At 37.7% G+C, this 21,548-nt stretch overlaps 3 protein-coding genes across 3 annotated transcripts; 1 reads left to right on the top strand and 2 right to left on the bottom strand.

The window, feature by feature from the left end:
* Positions 1–5: 5 nt before the first annotated feature.
* On the bottom strand, positions 6–7,418 carry LOC140922799 (uncharacterized). Its single transcript, XM_073372822.1, has 8 exons — positions 7,261–7,418; positions 7,079–7,166; positions 6,347–6,395; positions 6,096–6,217; positions 4,767–4,860; positions 4,118–4,167; positions 2,777–3,258; positions 6–2,268 (listed from the first exon to the last, which is right to left on the bottom strand). Exons 1-8 carry the CDS (start codon positions 7,310–7,312, stop codon positions 2,168–2,170), a joined length of 1,038 nt encoding a protein of 345 aa, XP_073228923.1. The 5' UTR covers positions 7,313–7,418; the 3' UTR covers positions 6–2,167.
* A 140-nt stretch (positions 7,419–7,558) lies between these two features.
* LOC140922841 (protein lifeguard 4-like) lies at positions 7,559–14,569 on the top strand. Its single transcript, XM_073372871.1, has 7 exons — positions 7,559–7,717; positions 9,186–9,294; positions 9,949–10,054; positions 10,497–10,530; positions 10,929–11,046; positions 11,632–11,677; positions 13,032–14,569. Exons 1-7 carry the CDS (start codon positions 7,597–7,599, stop codon positions 13,236–13,238), a joined length of 741 nt encoding a protein of 246 aa, XP_073228972.1. The 5' UTR covers positions 7,559–7,596; the 3' UTR covers positions 13,239–14,569.
* A 363-nt stretch (positions 14,570–14,932) lies between these two features.
* On the bottom strand, positions 14,933–20,088 carry LOC140922840 (calcium-independent phospholipase A2-gamma-like). The gene is made up of 6 exons (XM_073372870.1): positions 19,460–20,088; positions 17,992–18,258; positions 17,399–17,456; positions 16,683–16,874; positions 16,059–16,257; positions 14,933–15,216 (listed from the first exon to the last, which is right to left on the bottom strand). Exons 1-6 carry the CDS (start codon positions 19,888–19,890, stop codon positions 14,969–14,971), a joined length of 1,395 nt encoding a protein of 464 aa, XP_073228971.1. The 5' UTR covers positions 19,891–20,088; the 3' UTR covers positions 14,933–14,968.
* Between the last annotated feature and the right edge of the window lie 1,460 nt (positions 20,089–21,548).

Consider the following 21,548-nt stretch of genomic DNA (forward strand, 5'->3'; position numbering starts at 1 on the left):
CACAATAAATGCTTGACTCATTTACTTCTTTATTGGAAGTTTCATCAATAACTATTCTACATGACAGTTAGCTCCGACTTTAATTGCTGAGATGTCACTCTTTTAGGATTTAATGTTGACTAAATTAGTGATCAAAGATTGAAACTGCAGTTTTGACTTCTTATACATTATTGTACGCAAAGGTCTCATTAAATATGAAAATGAATGCTTGAAAAAATGACCTGTTAGATAAGAGTGGAGGTGTAACAAGCAAGTTTAGGGCAGACACAACCACTTTCACCTACTACTATCTTTGGGTTCCCAATGCATGAATAAAACTTGGGTACCCTGTTTAAGTGAGCAATCACCTTGAATGCAACAGATTTTCTAAGTTGATGGGTCTAGGATATTTTCTTGTTGGATCCTTTAATGCCTAAACAAGAAGCTTAGCATGAAGAAAATCTCATGTGCCATCCTGGTTCTGGTGCAACCCAAAGGATTGGTAAAAAATAAGAAATTTAGAGCTTTAAGAATTTATTTATGTGGAGAGGAGAGAAATCAAAGATGAAAGATTTGCATGATAGTCATTTACAATACAACTCTCTCAGTTGAGAGAGTTTAAATAATTTTAGTATGGATGGAAAAAGGTTGAAGACTTCTACAGTAAAACAAGAAAATATATTTTCAAACAAGATTCCCTTTATGTCAGTAGTTAAAATTTTGATAATATACAGTAAATTATTACTTATTTATTAGAAAATAAAAATGAGGGCATAGATGAAAACTCTAACTGAAGAAAAAAAACTGTGTATGAAAAATAAGTAAAGTTAACAGAAGGTAAAAAAAGTTCATCTTGTCTATTCTTGTAGAGGTTGTTTTAACCTCCCTACAATTTACTGAAAAAACTAAAATTAAAGAAAGTGATGCTTTTGTTTGTACTTCTAGCTGCCTTTGTTTTTTTTTCATTTTGTTTCCAGATGTGGTGACAGGTACTGCAAAATTAATAATGTCGAACCCCAGTAACTCAAACTCAGAACAGTTCAAGTTAGCGGGGGTTTGAGCTATCAGCATTGAATGAATATTCAATTTCCCATGTTAATAACTCATAGTTATTGATTTTTCAGCACTTCAGTGTATAGTACAGTGATCTGTTCATTGCACCAATTCAAATTAAATTGCTGTAGTGTTAGTTTAAGTGTTTTTTATACTGATTATACAAATGGCTGAGCTTATGGGATGGCATCCGAGTGGAGTTACATTAATACAAGAACCAGAATTTGAATTACTGGAGTAAATTTTAGTGACATTTTTTATCAACGAAAAGGACATTTAATTCAAGAGGGAAATTCAAGTCATTCGAATTCAAGATAACCAAGTTAGCAGGGAGATTGAGTTACCCGAGTTCAAGTTCTTGGGGTGCTAATGTACTCTGAAAAAGATTTGTATCAGGTTCTCTTCCTGAATGATACGAACAAAGTGAACAAGAAGCACTTTAAAGAGATCACATGTATCATGATAAAGTTCGTTCACCTTCACGTTGCAATGACAAAGAATGTCTCAGCTACAGTCACACCAGGTCAAGCATATGCCCATAGATTCCATAAATGAATCGTTTATCTGAAAAATGAATCTGTTGGTCGTTGCCTCAACCAGTATCAAATTCATATCTGCACTCCTGCATGAAAAATGAGCAGTAAATTTTTTATGACGTAATTATTGGTCAGATTGACAAATCTTCAATGGTTAAAACTGCTTTGAAGACATTTAGATCAAATTTTAGAAAACTGACGTGGTAAAAATTTCATAGCTATCTTGCGTGTGAATTCACTGCTCATCAAACATGCAGGAAAGCAGAGATGAATCTGAAATCTACAACTACTACCAGAATCAACTTTTAAATAATAAATTCATTAATGGCAACTTGGGGTGTATGCTCGACCTGGCTTGACTGTAATATGACATTTTAAACACTGTCATGTAAAAAGCAAACAAACAAATAAGTCACCCAAAATAATAAAAACTGGTTGGACGATAAAGCAGTTGTAAGCTGTTGTTTTGCATTCTTCCTTTTTCCAGCTAACTCATGGCATTACTACAGCCTGTACATGTGGATACTGGTAGAATGGAGAATGAATAAGTTGCTAAAATACACGACCATATTCCACATTAAATTAATGACAATGGTCTGTTAGTTCTCATCCATTGGCTCTTCTTCTTCACTTGTAGGTGATGGACTTGTTTCCTTGATCTCTGCTTGTTCTGCTGTCTGCTCACTAACTGCTTCTGTTTCTGAAAATGAAGGAACAAAAACTCTGTTAACCCATACTCCATACTACAGATCCACGTCCCTTCCACTGCTTGTGATGTCATCAGTTTTAACGGTCAAGGACAACTTTGTCAGCTAACTTGTGCAGGGTGAAGGGATCTTTCAAACCATACCAGAATGAGCATGATTCTGTCAAGGATGCCACAGAAAAAGGCAAGAAACCATGCAATGTTGATCTGAAAATTCCCATGAAAATCTTAATCCACTTCCTACCTAAATTTCTTTTCATCTAATTCTAAGATACTTAAAGCTTTCTCAAAAACTTTTCCTACTGAAATAAAGCCTACTAAATGCCCAGCAGAAGAAGAGAAAAAATGACGCAAGAAAAGAAAAACAACTAGAGGGGAGGAGATAGAAGGAAAAGAAAGAGTCAGGACTGCAACACCTCATATTGACCGTTCCAGTATGGTTTATTCATAAGCTTGAATTATGGATTTGTGTACCTAACAACATCTGCACAAAAATTCTTACTTTGCTCAGAAGCTAGCTCCGGTTTCTCTTCCTCTGAACTTTTCTTATTCTGTTCGGCATGAGCATCCAGACACAAACCAGGATCTTTATTTTCTATTTCTGGCGCCTTCTCTTCCTGGGGCACATTTCCCTCAACTTTGTTCATGTCTCTCTCACACTTTTCCTCACTAAGTTGTTGTTCAGGAAGATTAGACTCTTCTACAGGAGAGGATTCTGTAGCAGATGAACTACTTTCGTTATAATGTTCTTGTTGATCATGTCCATTTTCATGAGCATTAAGAGGTGTGGATCCATTTGAGTCTGGTGTGACTTGAGATATCACACTATCAGGAGTGACATGAGAAACACGTTCATTGTAGCCATGATCAGTCACTGAGTTCCCTTCAGAAGGGATCGCGTAAGTCATAATTCCATTTGTAACGGGACCATTGGGCAGGTTAGACAACATGTGTTGTCCATCAACATTGTTTGTCAAGGTCATCCTGAAAAAAAAATTTCAGATAGTTCAATCCTTACTCACGCACCAGGTATACCAAGTGATCAGAATATTGTTTTCTCCACTTTGTACAGTCAACTTCCAATATCTAGTGTGCACAAGTTCATGTCCACAATAGCCAGAGTCTGTAATTTTGGGGTGTGAGAAAAATTTCCTTTCTGCTTGGTGTCTGTCATAACAAGAGTGAGATCAATGAAATTGGCTGACAGAACCTAAAAAAGTGTCTCTTATGCAGTTGGACCTCTCCCTTACAGCCACCTTGAGGACAACAAAGTGGCCGAGGTAGAGACGTTTAAACAACAGCCAACGTATGGACTGTTCGCCAAAAAAAAGTGGCCATTGTAGAGAGGTGGCCGTTGTGTAGATGTGGCCATTAGTGGAGTTTCAACTGTAGTGAGATATATTATTCACTTAAATGTCTATAAGTTTGGAAGGGATAAGCTGCTGTCCTTTATCGTTATTGTGTCTGTGATGGAAAGGTGTCAGCAGGGCAAAAGTTACATTGTGTAACTGTACATGTACCTCTCAGGCCATTTGCTGAGCACTTAATACAGTCAACTTGCATTACCGTAGAGAGTTAGTGTTATTAATAGCGAGAATCTGTTAGTGTTTGTAATTCATTTTTCAGAGGATTTTTGCCTTTTATAGCTAGGGGACCCCAAGGCAAGAGTTGACTGTATTACATGTAGATGTAACAGCAAACATCTTCTGCTAGATCAGCAGTTACAATTCTTCATCATCATCTTCAACCACAAAAGTATCACTCTCACCAACAACATCACCATCACTACCATCACCATAATTAACATTAATTTTAGTATCTAATGAGATCTAATGTCACTTACTCAGCAAGATCATCTCTGTTGATATCCACGGTACTGACCACAAGAACATTCTATAAACAACAACAAAATTATTGTGAAGTTTTACTCACTAGTGACTTAAAAAGCAATGCCCAAAATTTGTTGTAACCAGCTGGACTGTCAATAAGGGGCAGTAGCCAGCCACAACCGCTGGCTAGTTAGCCATCCTTAGCCGACTGCTTTCATCTCCTTCTACCATAGCTGCTACCACAAAATAAGCACCATCGAATAAAATTATAAAGCATCCATTTCCAAGTGTTGAACGACATTGAATGCATATTTAAACAGGTTAAGATCTGTGAAACGTTCAAATCATGCAATGTTGTGGAATGCCTGGGACATTTCGACGGCATTATTCCCAGTCTTGTGTGTATTCTGACGAAACAACATGGCATCCACGGTGGAAATACCTCTTGAAAACCCCTGGAAATGCCATTTCCAAGACTCTAAATTTCAAAATACCCCTAGTACTTCTGCCCTCAAGAACTTGAGCCTTTGGTGTGAGTTCCAAAGCCACCTACTATTCATTATTATCCAGCTACTTAAAAACTTTTTGACAACTCTAAGTTTTACACACTAGTGACTTAAAAAACAATGTCCAAAGTTTGTTGTAACTCTGAATATCTCTTACTTTTTCTACTCCTCTCATGAACTTTTCGCTATTACTGTAATTTTTTCTTGGCTCCACCATTAGTTCACAAAGTCTCTGAATGGTGAAAGGAGCACTGGAAAGCAAGAAAGAATTACCATGTTTAAAATTTTTAAAACTGAGAAATTTTATGCCTTAACTGTTGCAAACATAAACTGAGGTAGTACACTAGTACAAGACAGTGGTGTACGGTGCTTATGCTGTAGATAAAATCATTCTGTTCTCTGGTTAAACTGGTATTCAACCTTCATAGTAATGCAAAAGGGTTAGTTTAGAGCGGTTTTCATTTGAGTGTCGAAAAGTAATTGGTTTTGCACTTTCTACACGATGCGATTGGCTTAAAGGATTCGCGCCACCTTTTCATCCAATCAGAAGTAAAACCAAAGCCAGTTGTGACGCGCTCGCATGCATTTTCCCGCGCTTTGCGTCAGCCACATGTAATTACTTCGAGTTTTGATTGGTTCAATGTATTGTCTGTGTCCTATGTGATTGGCCAGAGTGATTACTTTGGTTTTGGTTTTACGACACTCAAACGAAAACCACTCTATTGAATAATATATTAGTTTACAGTGAAGCCAGGTCAAGTGTACCCCCCCCCCAACAAGGATTAATTTTATCTAATTAATGATTATTTTTTTTAAATATTCAATATGTTAGAAGCTGCAGATTTCAGATTCATCACTGCATACATATTGAAGAGTAAAGTTACTCACAAGAGTGGTAGTTATGAGATTTCCTCCACCTCACTTTTCTTAAATTTGATATAAATGGTTCATGAAAATTTTTTTCCATTCAAGGATCGTTCATTCTGACTGTATAAAGAGAAGTTGTGGACTTATGCAAACATTCACTGCTCATTACATGTTCAAGAATGCAGATTTGAATTGACACTTAGACACTAGCTGCAGATATGACTCTCAATTATATACAATAGAACCATGATATAATGAACCTCTATATAACAAAGTCCTTGGTATAATGAACAATATTTTTTGCCCCAGTTATAGTAAAATATATGGAAAAGAACCTCAATATAATGAAACCTTGTTATATCAAAGAGTTTTTGCTAGTCCCTTGGCCCTTGCTATATCAAAGTTCCACTGTAAAGGATTTATCTTTCAAAATAATAATCAACTCATTAATAGAATCAATGGGGGTATACTTGACCTGGTTAAAACCTGAGAAAGGATTTCATCCATAACTCTTATACATATAAACAGACATCCTAGGGAGTTGGGCCTCCTCCCAGAGCCGACTGTACACATTTTTATAGCGCATGGAATATTCATATAAAATACGAATTGCAGTAACCTGGTAAACGAATCCAAGCAGTCTAAAAGTCTCTGCCTCATCACTTCAAAGTCTGCGGTAACAGTGGGCTCAGATGATGTGGCATTCCTAGATGGACTGTTTTCAAAAAATTCCCGCATCACCTGGTGAACATGCCAAAGAGATCAGGTCATGTAAATAAACTAGAGTCATTAAACTCATGAATCTGAAATAATATTATTTGATGGTAAAATGAGGGTATGAAAAAGTGTGTATAATTTTATACACCTTACCTTGTCTAGTTTAAAAAGGAACACTGGTTTTAAAGAATTCCATGGAAACCTATCACAAAAAAAAGTTGGGGAAAAATTAAAGGAATACCTGGAATACCTAGACAATTATCAACATTATCTTTCAGTGTATCGTTCAGGAAAATACCCCCCTACACACACACACCTCACAGAGGGTCATCGTCAGAGGGTCAGGGTTGAAAATACTAAGGGGAAGAAGAATCTTAAAAGGTCAACAATTTATAAAGGAAATCATAAGCCTCAACTGGAATTTCCAGAGTGGTGGGAGTTTAATCTAATCTCACAAATAGTTTAAAATGAATAGAGTCGAAACATGTATGCCTAAAAATGTATGGGGTTATACAGAAATCTTACCGATTAAAATTAAAAGAAATATCAAATACGGGTGAAATAAAAAGTTGAAAAGCACTAAAAAATATATTACGCAATCATGCATCACAAGGACCGCTGGCCAAAATTGATTGAAGCGAGGTGATCACGAAGGTTAATCATAAACGAAAAAAAAATTGAAATTTTTACTCCAATACAAGTTCAGTTTTAATGTACTTAAATTACATTATCCCTCCCAGGTCAAATAAATTTCACAAAGGTGATAAAAATCCTGTAACAAAAGAAACTTTGGCGACCTTCAGTCGACAATACACGACATAAACACGCGCCCATGTCAAATGAAGGTTTAAGAGGTATAAATATAAGCTTAATGGACATACTTACAACACTCTGCCTGTCTTGGCAATATACGAGAGCATATCCTCAAGATCTTGTGTTAAGAATTTTTCGGCATTCGACATGTTCTCGAACTCTGTTACAAAAGAACCGTAAATGTTAGCACGATTGTCTAAAAATGTGGCCTAAAATTTGCTGTCAAAAGGTGATATTTTCTCTATCAAACGTGCCATGTAGAGCTTGAAGGATATCTTCATTATTCTCCATTATTTGAATGAGCATCGAAACTGCTTTTCGTGGAAAAATACTTCTAAAATATGATGACAAAAATTAAAAAATTCAAAAGAGTGCCTGATTCGCAGACAACAAAAATGGCGCCATTGATTTTGACGTCATGATTCCAGCCGGCGGCAGACATTTATCCAACCATATTTGGTTAGGGCTTCTGGGTGAAGTTCTAAAACACGATGTGATTGGTTCTTTGCAAACAGGTAACCAATCAGCGAATTCGTTGTATTCGTCACGGCAAATCCTTCCTCCGGAGGTGATTATTTTCACGTCTCAAGATGGCGACTAGCAAAGGAGATCCAACGGGAAGTTTGTTTGGGAACCCCAAAATGTCCAGTTTAGAGGAGGATTTCACTTACGGAGTCACTGTTGCCCAGACGAATCTAAAAATTCGACTTGGTGTGTGTTTTTGTGGTTTATATGACTTATTAGACGGCAAAAAGTCGTACTAAAATACATGTATGTTTGTGAGATTTGCTTGCCTTAGGTTAATTTATTTTGTTTCGAAAATGTATTATTTCTTTCCGTTCCAACTTCCGATCTAGGTAAATCGCCTTTAAATCATCTTTTTTCATCTCAAGGCAGACGTCATTAATGATAACATAAATATTTTGCTGTTTTAAATATGTGAAATAACGAAGTATTTATGGGCTAGCTGTTTCTTCCGTGTTTGCTAATGTTAACTTAATGATTTACAAAAATAGTAATCTCTGGCTTAATTATTTGGGTCTTGAAGGAATGAAATCCTTGTGTAGTTATGATATAAGACTCCTGAGAAATCGACGTTTATTGCATAAAAGTGATAATGAGAAGTATGATAGCCGAGTTTGCTGCGAGTTACAACGACACGTAAGAAAAGCAAACCATATGTTAATCACTCCTAATGGATTCACAGAACAATCAACACTGGCTGATTCTGCGCACTGTACCCACTTACATATAATATGTGAATTGCTGGTTTGCGTGTTGCAAAATTGTTTTCAAAAATCGAAATAAATAAATACTAATAACAATAAGCTAAGCTTATCAGTACTTCTGTGTTTTTAGTTTCATTGCTGCAAAGTTCCTTAGAGCAATTTTTAGATCAGTAGGGTTTCTCATTTTGTTGCTGAAATATCCTTGTTTACAAGCTTTCAAGTTTGGCTACTGTGTTTTCATAACAAACTTAATGGAACATGCTTAGCAATACAGTGGCACCACTGGCTTGCTAAACATTCTTGTGTAGCATGAGAAACCAGGCTGTCTGCATGATCCAATATGGCGGCTTTTGAAACTGTTGGTTTACTAACTTAGAACAAACACCACTGAATTGTGAAATGGCCAATGATATTTCAAGTCTTTGTAGCCAATAACATCACGGCTTAAATGACGGACAACCAATAAGATCTTGACTTAGTTGACCAATCAGGTCCATAACGAGAGTTTAATACCATCAACTGATGTGATACAACTCACTTTGACTTGGAAGATGACCACTGCATAGGTTGTTGAATCGTCAGTCACTGTCAACAACAGTCCTATTCCGGACTACATTCAACTGGACAATCATACTCTACCTACTTATGTGATGATACCGTGTTTTTATACTCTTTGCAGGGCTGTCGCTAACATTTCAAGTTGCTGGGTATCTGCTATTAGTAGGCGGGGACTTGTACAGCTAGGAAGAACTTTGGCTCTATATTCCTTTTGATTCCTATAAAAGTAGCCAGGGCTCATTCTCATAGTAGCGAGGGAAAATCCCAGGCCACCGGCTCTTAGTGACAGTCCTGTCTTTGGAAGACAACAGAAGAATTGGATGGACTTTTGAAGCTCAGAACAGTAATGTGACAGTTTGTTTTTAACCATGACATTTTTTTTTCTGTTATAGGTTTTCTCAGGAAGGTTTATGGCATCCTCACGGCTCAGCTTACCTTAACTGTCATTGTTGCAGCAATATTTATGTACTCAGAAGGCATCAAAGGCTTTGTCCAGTCCAGGTGAATTTACAACATAGTCCGTGTACACTCAAAATAAGTTTACATCAAGCAACATCAAACTGAGGCATTTAGTTTTGGCAAAAAACACAAAGGCCTGTCTGTTATCCCTCTATAAAATAGATCAAAGTTCGTCCAGTCACATTTAGCTTTCAGAAATATTGAAGGGAGACAATAGCACTGAACCTGAGCAATCCAGGGTGCCCAGCAAAGGATTTTTATTTAAAAAAACCCCCTAGATTTCCTAGTCACCCAAGAACAAAAGTGAGGCACCATGGGGCCACTGGGGAGCTACTAGAGCACTGGTTTCTCTCGTAATTGACTATCCTGTATAATGACACCCTCTTGGGTGGGCAGTGGGGGAGGGGGTGCGCATGTCCCTAGTCTGAATTTCAAATATGGACGTTTTGTGTTATGAGTAGTAGACAATGTCCCTTTCTTTATTTAACCCATCTTTTTGTTGTTTGTCACCCTTCTATTAATTAGTCTTAGTTGTTGTTTCAAGGCCGTGTCGTTTGTCGGAATTTTACCCTAACAGGGCCTTGTTAATTGAACTCCTATCAGGGTACATCTGTTTGCAAGCTCTCTTTTGTCATTGCAGTTTGTTTTGTTTGTTCGGCTTTGTAGCCATTTTGTTATATCATGAATCTTTTTCAGGCCTGAAGTGTTAATGGTGGCTTTTGTACTGTCCATTGGCCTTCTCCTCGGACTGATGTTTAAACGCAAGGAACACCCCACAAATATGTACCTGCTGTTGGCTTTTGTAAGTGATTTATCTGTCTTACAAGTGCAGTGTTCTCTTGCCATCCTCAACTACTGTAGTTCTGGAGGGAGGCTTCCCTCCCATTGAAGCATTCTTTTAAAAGCTCAAGTCCATCTTTTGCATGAATCGCCAAAATTGAACTGTATCAGGCTGCTCAAAAACCTTCTGTGCAATCATTAGTGCCTTTTTTTTTTCTCAATTTGTCTTGAATCAAAATTTATTTAACTGTCGTATCAAAACCTCAGAATCAGATAGAATGTTATATCACTGTAAGTGAACTGTTATTGAAAGAAAGGTGGACTGATAATATTTTATTTTCACTCATGACATTCAGTTACTCTGGTTAACTTGGTGTATTGCCTTAATTAGGATGAAATGTTATCAAAACTGTACTTGTTTACATGAAATCAAGAATACTAAAAGATTGTGCCTATTATTTCAGACATTATCAGAGGCTTACACTATTGGAACACTGGGTGAGTGTCTTTACACTGGTTGATCCTGAGTGAGAGTGCTACTAATAAAACCAGTTTTTCAGGAAGTTATTTTCTCAGCTGTTACTAGTTTGATCCTTAGTTACTTTTGTTTATAAGTAGACAAAACAGACATCAGGGGTCAATTTAATAAACCTTTAACAAGACCATGTAATTTACAAATGTAGTTATTATTTAAGAGTCTGGAAACAAGAGCTACCCTAGGTGTAATTTACAAGTCTTGTAGATTACACTTGAAAAAGTTTTATTAAACTGACCCTAGTTCGTTCAATTTGAATCCTTGTAGCCCTGCAGTGTACTGAAAATTTGCCACGTGGTTCTGCGTAACTGTTGTCCTTACTGTTGTCAGTAATTTTTTTTTTGATGTTTCTCTGTTACAGTGACCTTCTATGATCAAGTACTCGTGCTGGAAGCCTTTATTCTGACCATGGCAACCACCATGGCTCTGACAGTATACACTCTGCAAAGCAAGAGAGATTACAGCTCCTGGGGGGCAGGGTATGTATTGGTCATTGTCATTTAAAGGAATAATTTATTAACCACCAGTATCCACATACAAATTCTCCAAACCGATCTCCATACATTTCCTTGCAGAATAAGTTGAGAGAATTTGATAATAAATCAAAGCATTTTCTCTTTGGTGATCATTTTACTAATTCTCATAACTTATCTCTTGACAGTGTATGGACATTGTTAGGCGAAAATTTATCTTGGTCACTTTTGCAACTTAAAGGGTTAAATCGTTAATACAGAGTCATGAATTCTTGAAAAAGTCTTGAAATTTGCAGCAATTTTCCAGACCTGGAAAAAGTCTGGAAAATGAAGATAAAGTCTGAAAAAATGTTAAAAAGTCTTGAGTTTTTTTCAAAGCCACAACAAGTGCTTCATAAGTGAATTTTTTTCATTTTGGTCAAATCCTATTCAATCTTGTCTGTATATTTCCTGCCTTTTTGAGGCCTCTATTGATCACCTGTTAATTTTGATAACCTTGAGTCTGGAAAAAGTCTTGAATTTTGGGTCCAAAAAACTAAGCGAACCCTGTTGTGTTTATTGTATTTTATTGTTGTTTTTTTTTTTTGACAGGTTGTTCACTATCTTATGGATCCTTATTTTGGCTGGCTTTCTGCAGGTATGTGCACAGGCAGCCCAAACTCGTGTTACTAGAAGAAGTTTAGTTATTAATAGTGATAATCAAAGGTTAGGGAGTACGGGTGATCTATGGATTGATGGTCAAAATGCTGTCGCTCAAACATTGTACTTTACATAAGTTTCAAGTGATAAAAGGTCGAAACATGTGTTATCTTTTGCTTGATCAGATTATGAGTGAAAGAAGGTCCAAATGCGTGTGATCAAACTGCATTCCATTCATATCTTAGTCCAGTCTAAAGGAATGTTGGCTAAAAACGTACCATGCATGCATAATAGTAACCTGGAGATCATGACTGCTGGCTCCTCTGGTCACCTGCAACAGGCATTTTGTGAAGGGCGACGTAAATTTTGGCAGTATTACATTATCAACTTGTAACTGTTGTGGATTTAAGACAGTGTTCCAGATAAGAGACGGGTCTCGGGTTAATGACCCATCGAAGAAGGCTTCCTAACCCAACAGATGACATATATGTGTTAAGTTAATATAACGGAAAAAATTGGCACATGGTCTTGGTGACCCCTCAGATGGTCTACATGACCCTATGCTTGAAAGAATTAACTGGAACACTGTAAGAGCCTAATAAAATTAATAGGGAGCTTAAGTAACTATGACGACGACCACAACGACGACTTCACAAAAACAATAGGTTTAATTATCAAAACAACAGCTCTGCATGCGCATCATGCTTTTTAGTTCATTTCTTTGGCGTCCACTGCACGACTACGGCGTGAAACCTCCTAATTTGCCATTTTATGTAGGACGTGGACATATGACGATGAAATTTCTTTCCTCTTTTTGAACCTCAATACAATCCTTAAGAATTCAAATCCAGGAAAAGTCGCCTGCATTTGACATATTGAGCAGGTCCAAATATACGTGATTAAGTTTGAAAGAACGCAAATTAATTTTTTTACCGACGTTTTCACTGCTGTCATCGTCATCCTTGCTTAAGGTCCCAATTATATTGAATGGTGAAGACTATCCTTATTGTTTAATAAAGATTGAAAAACCTGTGCAATGTAGTACTTATAAATGTTAATTTAAAAATTGTAAAACGGACGCTGTTATTATAAGAATCTTAACCGACGTTTTGGCAATGCTGCCTTTTTTTTTGGTTGCTTACTCGCGCGCGATAGTGCGCTATTTCATGTGGCACGCGCGAGTATACCATCAGCCACGTGACCTAATTTTAATGAACTTTTTAACGGTATTTAGTCTTGTATACCCTGAAGAAGGCAGCATTGCCGAAACGTCAGTTAAGATTCTTATAATAACAGCGTCCGTTTTACAATTTTTAAATTAACACTATCCTTATTGTTGTCTCTTTTTTCAGTTTTTCTTCCACAGTGAGACATTTGAGCTGGTGTATGCCATTGCGGGTGCCCTCCTGTTTTCTGCATTCATTGTGTTCGACACACACATGCTGATGAATAAACTGTCACCTGAGGAGTACATCTTGGCTTCTATCAACCTTTACCTCGACATAATTAATCTCTTCATTGAGATTCTGCGAATCCTTGAAGCTATGAAGAAACAGTAGAGAACTTGTAACAGTGACTGTGGAACTTTAAATCATACATACACCCTCATGTAAGAAACAATAGATAAGTGGTGCTGCAACTTCAAATTCTTAGCACAGTCTTTATCATTAATTTTGCTTCAAGTTGTGTTCAGCGTGCAAAGAAAGTATTGTCTGATACCCCACGGCTAGTGGATTTTGCTCCTAGGCTTAGGCTAGTGAATTTTGTTCCTAACTGAAGGTTTTTGGGGAATTCAAATTGCAGAAGAACTGTAATCAATCCTCCTTATCTTTTTTAGGGGGGAGCTAGTTGAAATGACTTTTGGCCTAGTTCTTACTAACTACAGCTTGCCATTCAGGCAAGTCGTAAAACTGACTTTCTTTGTGTCCTGGCTTTAGTGTCTCTATTTAGCAGGTTACTCCAAGGAGAGTTTCCACTTTATTGTGACCCAGTTTCTTCAGAATTAGTTAAATTAAAATAATGAAGTGTCATGCTCTGTCAACCTAAGGTAAAGCAGAGGTTTAGCCTACATTGCAGGTGTATTTTTGGGGCAGGCAAAACCTGCTTGTTTATGTTCATATTGCCATGGCTGCCATCTTTGTCTCTAGGACATACATCAGTTTGAAATATTTGGGAGAAAAGGAAAAGCAACCCTTCATGCCCCAACCTCTCAATGGTTTAGAATTCAACATGGCAGTTAGGCAAGCAGAAACATTAGTACCCCCTCAGAAGATGTCTGCAATGGGGGCTAGCAAATTGTAGACAAAATTGGTTCATCTTAGAACGTGTTTGGTAACTGCAGATACCCAAATGAAGGTACAAAGGAATCTTTTGAAATGTTAACCCAGCAATGGGTTCAGATAATATTTAAACCTGGGTCAGCACTAATGGGCCTTAAAGAAACTGAGTCTTGGAGAAACTATTACTCCACAGTTTTAGAATATTATTTTCAGCTACCATCTTCTCTGCATGTATCTTAAATTTTTTGATGGTTTGAATCCTATTTCACTGTCAGATTCATCCTAATCACTGGATTGGGTAATTATTATGTTACCTCCTACTCTTTTTATGGGAACAGGAGTTTAATTTTTGTTTGGGATAGAAGGTGGAGTAGGTCAAACATTAGTGGCGCAAAAACGATAAAAAATAATAAGCAAGTTTTTAAACTGTCACAAAAAGCAGTTGATTCACTACTGACCAGGAATAGTAGGAATAGGAATTGTTAAAGATTAATCCGTATGGTTCTTAGTCACCCAGGTGTAGATTAACTTCACTATACAGTGTATTTAAAATTAGATTTATTATAAACTGATGCCAATTTGGAATAAAAGTAGTCAACGAAAGTGAAGAATTGTTAACTGGTAACATGTTTTTGAACTCAATGCTGCAATGAGCCTATGCCTCCTAGTGGATTACAAATGCTATCACATAGTATTATTTCAAGGTGATATTTTGACTATAACATTTCACCGTACAAGGTTAGCCATTTTTGAATTGAGCATAACAAAATCTGTTCAGTTAAATGAAGAACACCAGTAAGCAAGTTGAAAATCAACATTTCATGGGGCTCTTTTTAGAAAAGGAAACAGGAAACAAAGAACAAAATAGTAGACGGAAGACAGAAAAAGAGAAAACAGTACTCACAAATCCTGAATTGTGTCTACTCAAATGGTTTGTGCAAGTACATTTTTTCGCATGTTGATTTTTTCTGAAAAAATTAAAGATATCTTCCTATTTGGACAATGTATTTTTACGTATCTTTATACCACACTCGGAACTTGTCTAAAGAACGATGTAGTAAAGTTTTGTCTTGCAGTAGAACCCGTGCACATTTCTTTAAACTCTCATCTGCCTTCTCTAAATGTCTTCTGGCGTGAAACTGAATTTGTTCTAACATTTCTATTCTCCCTTCATCCATGGGTATATCTGCTGACATGTTTGGGTTGAGCCGGAAGTAAACAGACTTCGGTAAAACGTCACTTAATACAATGTCCACAGCTGCAAGTAAAATAGTTTGAAATTCATACATGGGAATGATTCAAACTGTTTTAGTATTTAAAGCAGGGCTCCGTGTTTCAAAAGATTGAATCTCCTCTCGCTAAGCTGGAAATCAGTTATGCAGAAACTTTATAGGTGAATACCGCAGTCTCGAGATGCTTTGTCAATAGACCTATCCACATTTTTTTTCAGCTTCTGACATTAAAAAGTTAGGTAAAATCTATCAACTTTGCTGAAAAGAGCGCCTTGAAATTAGTAAAATTGCCAAGTTTGAGTGTTATTTGTTGAAAACTAACGCAGATATAGCTTCTCAAACTAGCAAATTTTACGGACGTTTGTAAGTTGGGGGCAAGTTTGTGCCCCCCCTACCCCCCACCTTACAAACATCTGTAAAATTTTCTTCGCTCGTGTAAGATGTATCATTTTCAAACTTGGCAATTTCACTAAATTGAAGGTGCTCTTTCCAGAAGTATTCAAAAATTTTTCCTTACTGGTCATTATCAAAAGTTGAAAAATACCTGGAAGGGTAGCCTGAATTTCATCCGATTACTTCGAGTCGTTATTACTCCCTCAGTAACTGAGTTATTGAGGGAGTAATAAGGACTCGAAGTAATTGGATGAAATTCAGGCTACTGGAAGGGTCCATTTTTCGCAGGCAAAACTGTCTTTTAGTAGCTGATTTTTTTCCACATCTGTTATTTTAAATTTGAATAACTGTCTTGTTTCTAACTGCTTCAACCCACAAGCCTTTACGTCCTTTAGTGTGATCAGTTACTGAGCTCAAAGGAAGGAAACTTAAGAGCTTTTTAAATGATCTTTCTGTCCTGTTTTTCAAAACTCACCTTCAGTATCTGTTGCGCTGGCCACAATTTTTAAAAGCTTCTCACGAAGACTGCTGAACTCCACGACACTTGGCCCAGATCTCCCTTTGTATTTCCCAGTTCCGATGGAGACGATGCACTGAAATGGCTCATCAGGCCACAAAAGCCTGGCCTCGTGAATAGCAATAGAACAAGGATTGTTTGTGAGAAGACCACCATCCTGTGGATAACATAACGGATGGGTTAGACCACAGGTAGCTCACGCACTCAACTTGCTTGCTTACTCAACTTTCCAGAGTAAACAACTTGAAAATATGGCTTTATCAACTATCAAGACAATCGATGTGACTTGGTAAAAAGCTTCGGAAGCTGATGGTTTACACACTATCCCTTTGTCCATCTGAATAGCTCTGAAGAAGGGTTAGAGTTAGCCTGCGAGCCCAGCCATCTCTTATTGCTCCCCGCAACTTGGGCCACATGGACAAACGTCCCAGGGGTGGGGAGCACAGTGCTCAAAACGCCACCTTTTGAACGCGTTAAACAAAAGGAGACACTACAGAAATTTTTGTTTCTTTAGTGGAATTTTTGTTTCTTTAGGACTGCAGGTGACCTTAATTTAAGAATGGTTTTAGATTCTACTAGTACCTGATGAATATCATTTCCAAGTTTATATTCCTCAAAGAAACCAGGTGCTGCAGTCGAGGCTCTCAGTGCCTCCCACAATCTGTACTTACAGCTCTGAGGGAACTTAGAGTTGGAGCCATATGGGCGTGTGTAGTTACTGAACACAAAAGGCATCAGGAGTGAGTGATTTACTACTGTGGATACTGCAGCAACCTATACTGACAAATTTACAAATGAAATGTTACAAACTGGACTGGAAAAAAAAAAGCAAAAATACCTTTTTACTATCATTTTTAAAAGACATTGCTCAGGTGTAACCTCTTTTTTTGTATTTCAAAATCATAAGGCAGGCAAAGTAATGGGATCCAGTTTATTCATGATGGGTCTGGAGAGGAGTTTCGTCCACACAAAACCCTGTTTCAGGATGTTATTCCACAGCTCTATTGATTTGTTGACCTACTAATTATTCCCCTCCCATTACAAAAATTAAAGCTTGTTTATTTAAATACTGAGAAGCACTCAAAGGACTGCTTCCTTGTGAAGAACATTCATACATTAGAAAACATTCACAAGTAAACATGATAGGTTTTGCCTGACCATAGCCTTAAATATTGGAACTTGTTTAACAAATCTATTATTGCAGATGTTTTGAGTGAAAGCTAAAATAATAAAAGTTAACTTATCTTCATTTACCATAATAGAAACCATACTGGGTGCTGAACTAGAAAATAAAGTACCTTTGGCACAGTCTTGTCCTTCGCAGAATCTATCAGCCTTGCCTCTCCACTTTCATTTCTGTTAGACACAACACAATGTGGCCATAAGATTGGATGTAAGTAAAAAGAGGAATGCTGAAAGGGAGAACACCCCGTCAAAAGGGAAAATGAGAAATGGGAACAAAAGATAGAATGGGTGAATCCCAGGGGTAAGGGCGGGAGGGTACTTTAGGAATTTCTGGGTGGCGATGTCCCGCTGGGACCCTGGAACCCTTAACCTATACCAGAGCTAGTTCAGCTGAATTTTGCTACCCTATACTAGAGTAAACTCCCCAAATCCCCCCTATCCTAGAGTAGCTGTTTTCCAGAGACTATAGAGGTCACTAGCACAGTAGTCTAGCCAAAATCAAACCTTATGCCACAATCCCTAGTCTAGATAAAATCTTCAACCAACTGATCAGTTTCCTGAAAAATGATACCCTATTCTAGACCCAAACGCTCTGATTTATATACCCTATCCTAGAGTAAACTGCTTGAAAACCATACCCTTCACAGCGGCACATTTCCCTTGCTTGTTCATGATTAAAGTCTCCTAGATAACAAAGTGAACTTACTTGAGGATCTGTTCTAACTTGGTAGTGTCATAATAAGCATGATTCCAGAACAACTTCCCTGTTCCAATCAGAGTATTCTGTTCAAATATATCCATGCTGAGTTTTCTGTAGATACGTTCACATTCCTCCAGTGGAATCTTCTTGATCCCGAGCATGAATGCAAGAATAGCACCTGTAGAAGCTCCGCAGATCAGGTCAAACAGTTCATAAATCTCTTTGTTACACAAATCTTCGATTCTTTTAAGAATTTCAATGGCCATCAAGCCTCTGTTAAAGAAAAAGTAGAAGAGAAATTAGATTGATATAATACTTTCATTCCCAAATAGCGGCAGAGGAGTGACTGTGATCTATGGTAAAATAAAACAATAATCACTGAAAAGACTTGCATGCAAGACTTGGATAAGTCAAAGGTACTAGCAAGAAAAGAGTGAGAAACAGGGGGACAGGAAACTAAAAGAGAAAAGTGTTATGGAAACAAGGGCAGAAGTGTTTGAAGAGTCATTAAAGTTCTAATCCTGCTAGTAAACTGTAAGTTAGGTCACAAACTACACTGGAGTTTTACCCACTATCCTTTCAACTGCTCTACCCAGAAAAGAAAAAAAGAAAGCCCCTCAACAGCATAGAAAAGAAAATGACCTGAGTAATGACAAACTAGATATCTGCAAACATCTCTACTCATGCACGCTATACCCTGTTTACAATAATTTACGAAAGACTTAATAATGACTGGCTCCCAGTTGGCTTTCCAGCTTAACTGGTTGGAGAACTGCCATAGTATCACAGTGGTCAGGGTTTGAATCACAGCAAGCCTGAAGTTTTCAGGCTTTCTTTTCACACCTGCATGAGTTGAGTCTTCAACTGCAATGATCTTATTAACATCTATTTTTACCCATAATGGTATTACTTTGGATTGTGCGTAAAGAAATATCTACCAGTGTACAGTGGAACCTTGATATAGCAAGGTGCCAAGGGACTGGCAAAATTTGTTCGCTATAATGATGTTTCATTACAGCAAAGTCAGCAGAGTTAGCCTCTATCCCGGCTTTACTGGGTTGAGTGAGCCTACCATCGTAAAATAGCCAATAGGCCATTTCTGAGTTCAAAAAACTTTCACATTCAAAACAATGCTTAGTGCATAACCCTCCTGGCCCCAGTTGTTCAAAAGGTGGATAGCGCTATCCACCGGATAAATGTCTATCCAGTGGATAGTGCAATTGGTTTCCCCAAAATACTTATCTGCTGGATAGTGATTTATCCAGTGGAGAGTGCTAGTCAATGTTGGAACAACCGGGGCCTGGTGGAAATGAGTTTTCTTTGCAGAAGAATAAAAAACAATTATCATATCATTGGCTTTGCTCTTAGCCATGTTTTGAAACAGAGTATTGAGGCAACTCGGAAATGACTTATTGATGTCTCTCCTCTGCAACACCCACCACCCAATCGCAGCTTTCTTTATCTTCAAACTTACCTGGATCCTCCGCCATCGATGGACAAAACCTTGATCCCTGTTCCTTTAACAGGATCCACCCAGCCAAGCAAGACCAACGCCTTTTGAGCTTCTTTGCACACCTCCTTGTTGCCCTTCTTTCTGATATCTAACAGAGTACTTATCGCCTTCTCTCGAATGGCCTGGCTTCTACTGACACCCTGATAGCGAAGAATATGGTCGTTGAATTCTTCCAGGCGAATCAATCGCGACTGTTCGTTTTTGGCAGCTCGCAAGGCCTGCACCAGGGAGCGCGTACGATTTTGAACGCTTGCAACAGTTTTCAGGGAAATGTAAGAACCTGTTGATTCAGTTGTCGATGGAGATGTCCTGTAAAAGACTGAGGTGAATTTTAACGGTGCTGAAATGAATTTGTCCAGTCGTTTACATGAATGTTTGGCCAAAAGGGCCATCTTCAATCAACTTTGCCTCATTTTCTCGCTTAAAATAATTGGTATGCGAATCTCAGGGCACATTTTCTATGGGAAACTTCCTTTTCAGCTTTAAATTGTCAAAATAATCATTCTTAACCAGCAGAAACTAAGTTTACCCATAAAAATCCCGTATCACTCCATCTAAGCCATTTTTGTCGTGTTTGTCCGCCATTTTGAACTGATTGTACCCATTCCTTCTCGGCAATCTGTCAAGAAAGGGACTGGGTGACGCGCTTCTTTAATTAAGAGGAGTGAAGAGGAGCCATAGATCTCTCAATGTGAACTTTTACCAATAAATAAATGAGAAAAGTCAGACTGAAGAGTCTTCTTCAGTCATGTTTGAAATACTTTCCTATTGACTTGAGACGATGTTTTTTTTTCGTGGGGGGGGGGGGGGAGGGGGCAGGACTCGTCGCATACACTATCCTCCCCCTTGACATTGGTGTTATTCATATTCCGTTTACACTGGGTTGTTTTATTAGGCCCATTTTATAGCGTGTTCAATTACGTGTGTATATGTGTATGTTTTTTTTATTTACTCATTTATTTAAATTTTGCTTTTAAAACTCCTAGTATAGTCAATTAAAACTGTTTTAGGAGTATACTTATTAAAGATTAAAGATTAATAGAGGATTCTGGTGTTGTGGATAGTGACGACAAGCCGGGCGCCATGTTGGTTTTACCTGAAAAATAAGCGCGAAGCTTAAAAATGGTATCCTTCAAGAAGACTTGGAAGAATTAAGTTTGCTGCTTTTGGAAGAAAATGGAAGTTTTTGCAAGCATGATTAAGTGTGAAAAACCCCCTGTTGTCGTTACGTCATATTATAGCTTGTAACCATAGCGTCCCTGGGCCAGAAAAAAGCTTTTCGTCATTAATCGTGGTATTAGTAATTCTTGAATGAGGCTGAGTAGGATGTCAAGAATTACGTAGATCGAGGAGGATGTTATCCACCGAGGATGAAGGTCGAGGTGGATAACATCCTCTGAGATCCGCATAATTCTTCACAACGTACGAAAGCCGAATAATTGTTTTGTATTCACTCAAAAGTTCTTAACAAGCTTACCTCCTCGTAGACTGTTTTCGGTCAAGGTGGATAACATCCTCTGAGATCTGCATAATTCTTCACAACGTACGAAAGCCGAATAATTGTTTAGTATTCACTCAAAAGTTCTTAACAAGCTTACCTCCTCGTAGACTCTTTTCTAAACTTTGACCAATTTCTCGGCGCTGTTTCAGGATATAAACAGTTGGTGTTTTCTTGAAAATACTCCTCAAAAAGAAGATAACATTCATTGAGCAATATGTTTTGTGTATTTTTGCATTTCTTCCGTTCAGTTTTTGTTAGAAATATGCTATTTCGTCTTCAGATGGCCGTGAATGCCATTTTGATAGATGATCTATTGCCCATGAAGCCTCTTTTCCAATCAAATATACCATCGATCGACCTCGTTTCCAATCAAATATACCATCGAATCGATGGTTTATTGCTCGAATCTTCCAAACATGGTAAGCGCCCGTTAGTTATGAAAAATTAACCAGGGAAATGGAGTCAATTAGAAACGGCGAAATATTTTCAATGAATAATAAGCAACAATAGTCCTATCGTTGGTCTCTTGATGCAGTATCCATTAACAAA

This window comes from Porites lutea, chromosome 13 (genome assembly GCF_958299795.1).
Source record: "Porites lutea chromosome 13, jaPorLute2.1, whole genome shotgun sequence".
Taxonomy (NCBI): domain Eukaryota; kingdom Metazoa; phylum Cnidaria; class Anthozoa; order Scleractinia; family Poritidae; genus Porites; species Porites lutea.

Excerpts from the sequence above, each read along its gene's own strand:
- LOC140922840 (XM_073372870.1), bottom strand. The coding sequence starts at position 19,890 with ATGGCCCTTTTGGCCAAACATTCATGTAAACGACTGGACAAATTCATT. Across the intron at positions 17,457-17,991 it reads AAGTTAGAACAGATCCTCAA|AAATGAAAGTGGAGAGGCAA; the intron begins GTAAGTTCACTT and ends TGTGTCTAACAG. Across the intron at positions 16,258-16,682 it reads TTGGAAATGATATTCATCAG|GATGGTGGTCTTCTCACAAA; the intron begins GTACTAGTAGAA and ends TGTTATCCACAG.
- LOC140922799 (XM_073372822.1), bottom strand. The coding sequence starts at position 7,312 with ATGCTCATTCAAATAATGGAGAATAATGAAGATATCCTTCAAGCTCTA. Across the intron at positions 6,396-7,078 it reads GCCAAGACAGGCAGAGTGTT|GTTTCCATGGAATTCTTTAA; the intron begins GTAAGTATGTCC and ends TTTTTGTGATAG. Across the intron at positions 4,861-6,095 it reads TGCTTGGATTCGTTTACCAG|TGCTCCTTTCACCATTCAGA; the intron begins GTTACTGCAATT and ends CTTGCTTTCCAG.
- LOC140922841 (XM_073372871.1), top strand. The coding sequence starts at position 7,597 with ATGGCGACTAGCAAAGGAGATCCAACGGGAAGTTTGTTTGGGAACCCC. Across the intron at positions 10,531-10,928 it reads TTACACTATTGGAACACTGG|TGACCTTCTATGATCAAGTA; the intron begins GTGAGTGTCTTT and ends TCTCTGTTACAG. Across the intron at positions 11,678-13,031 it reads TTTTGGCTGGCTTTCTGCAG|TTTTTCTTCCACAGTGAGAC; the intron begins GTATGTGCACAG and ends CTCTTTTTTCAG.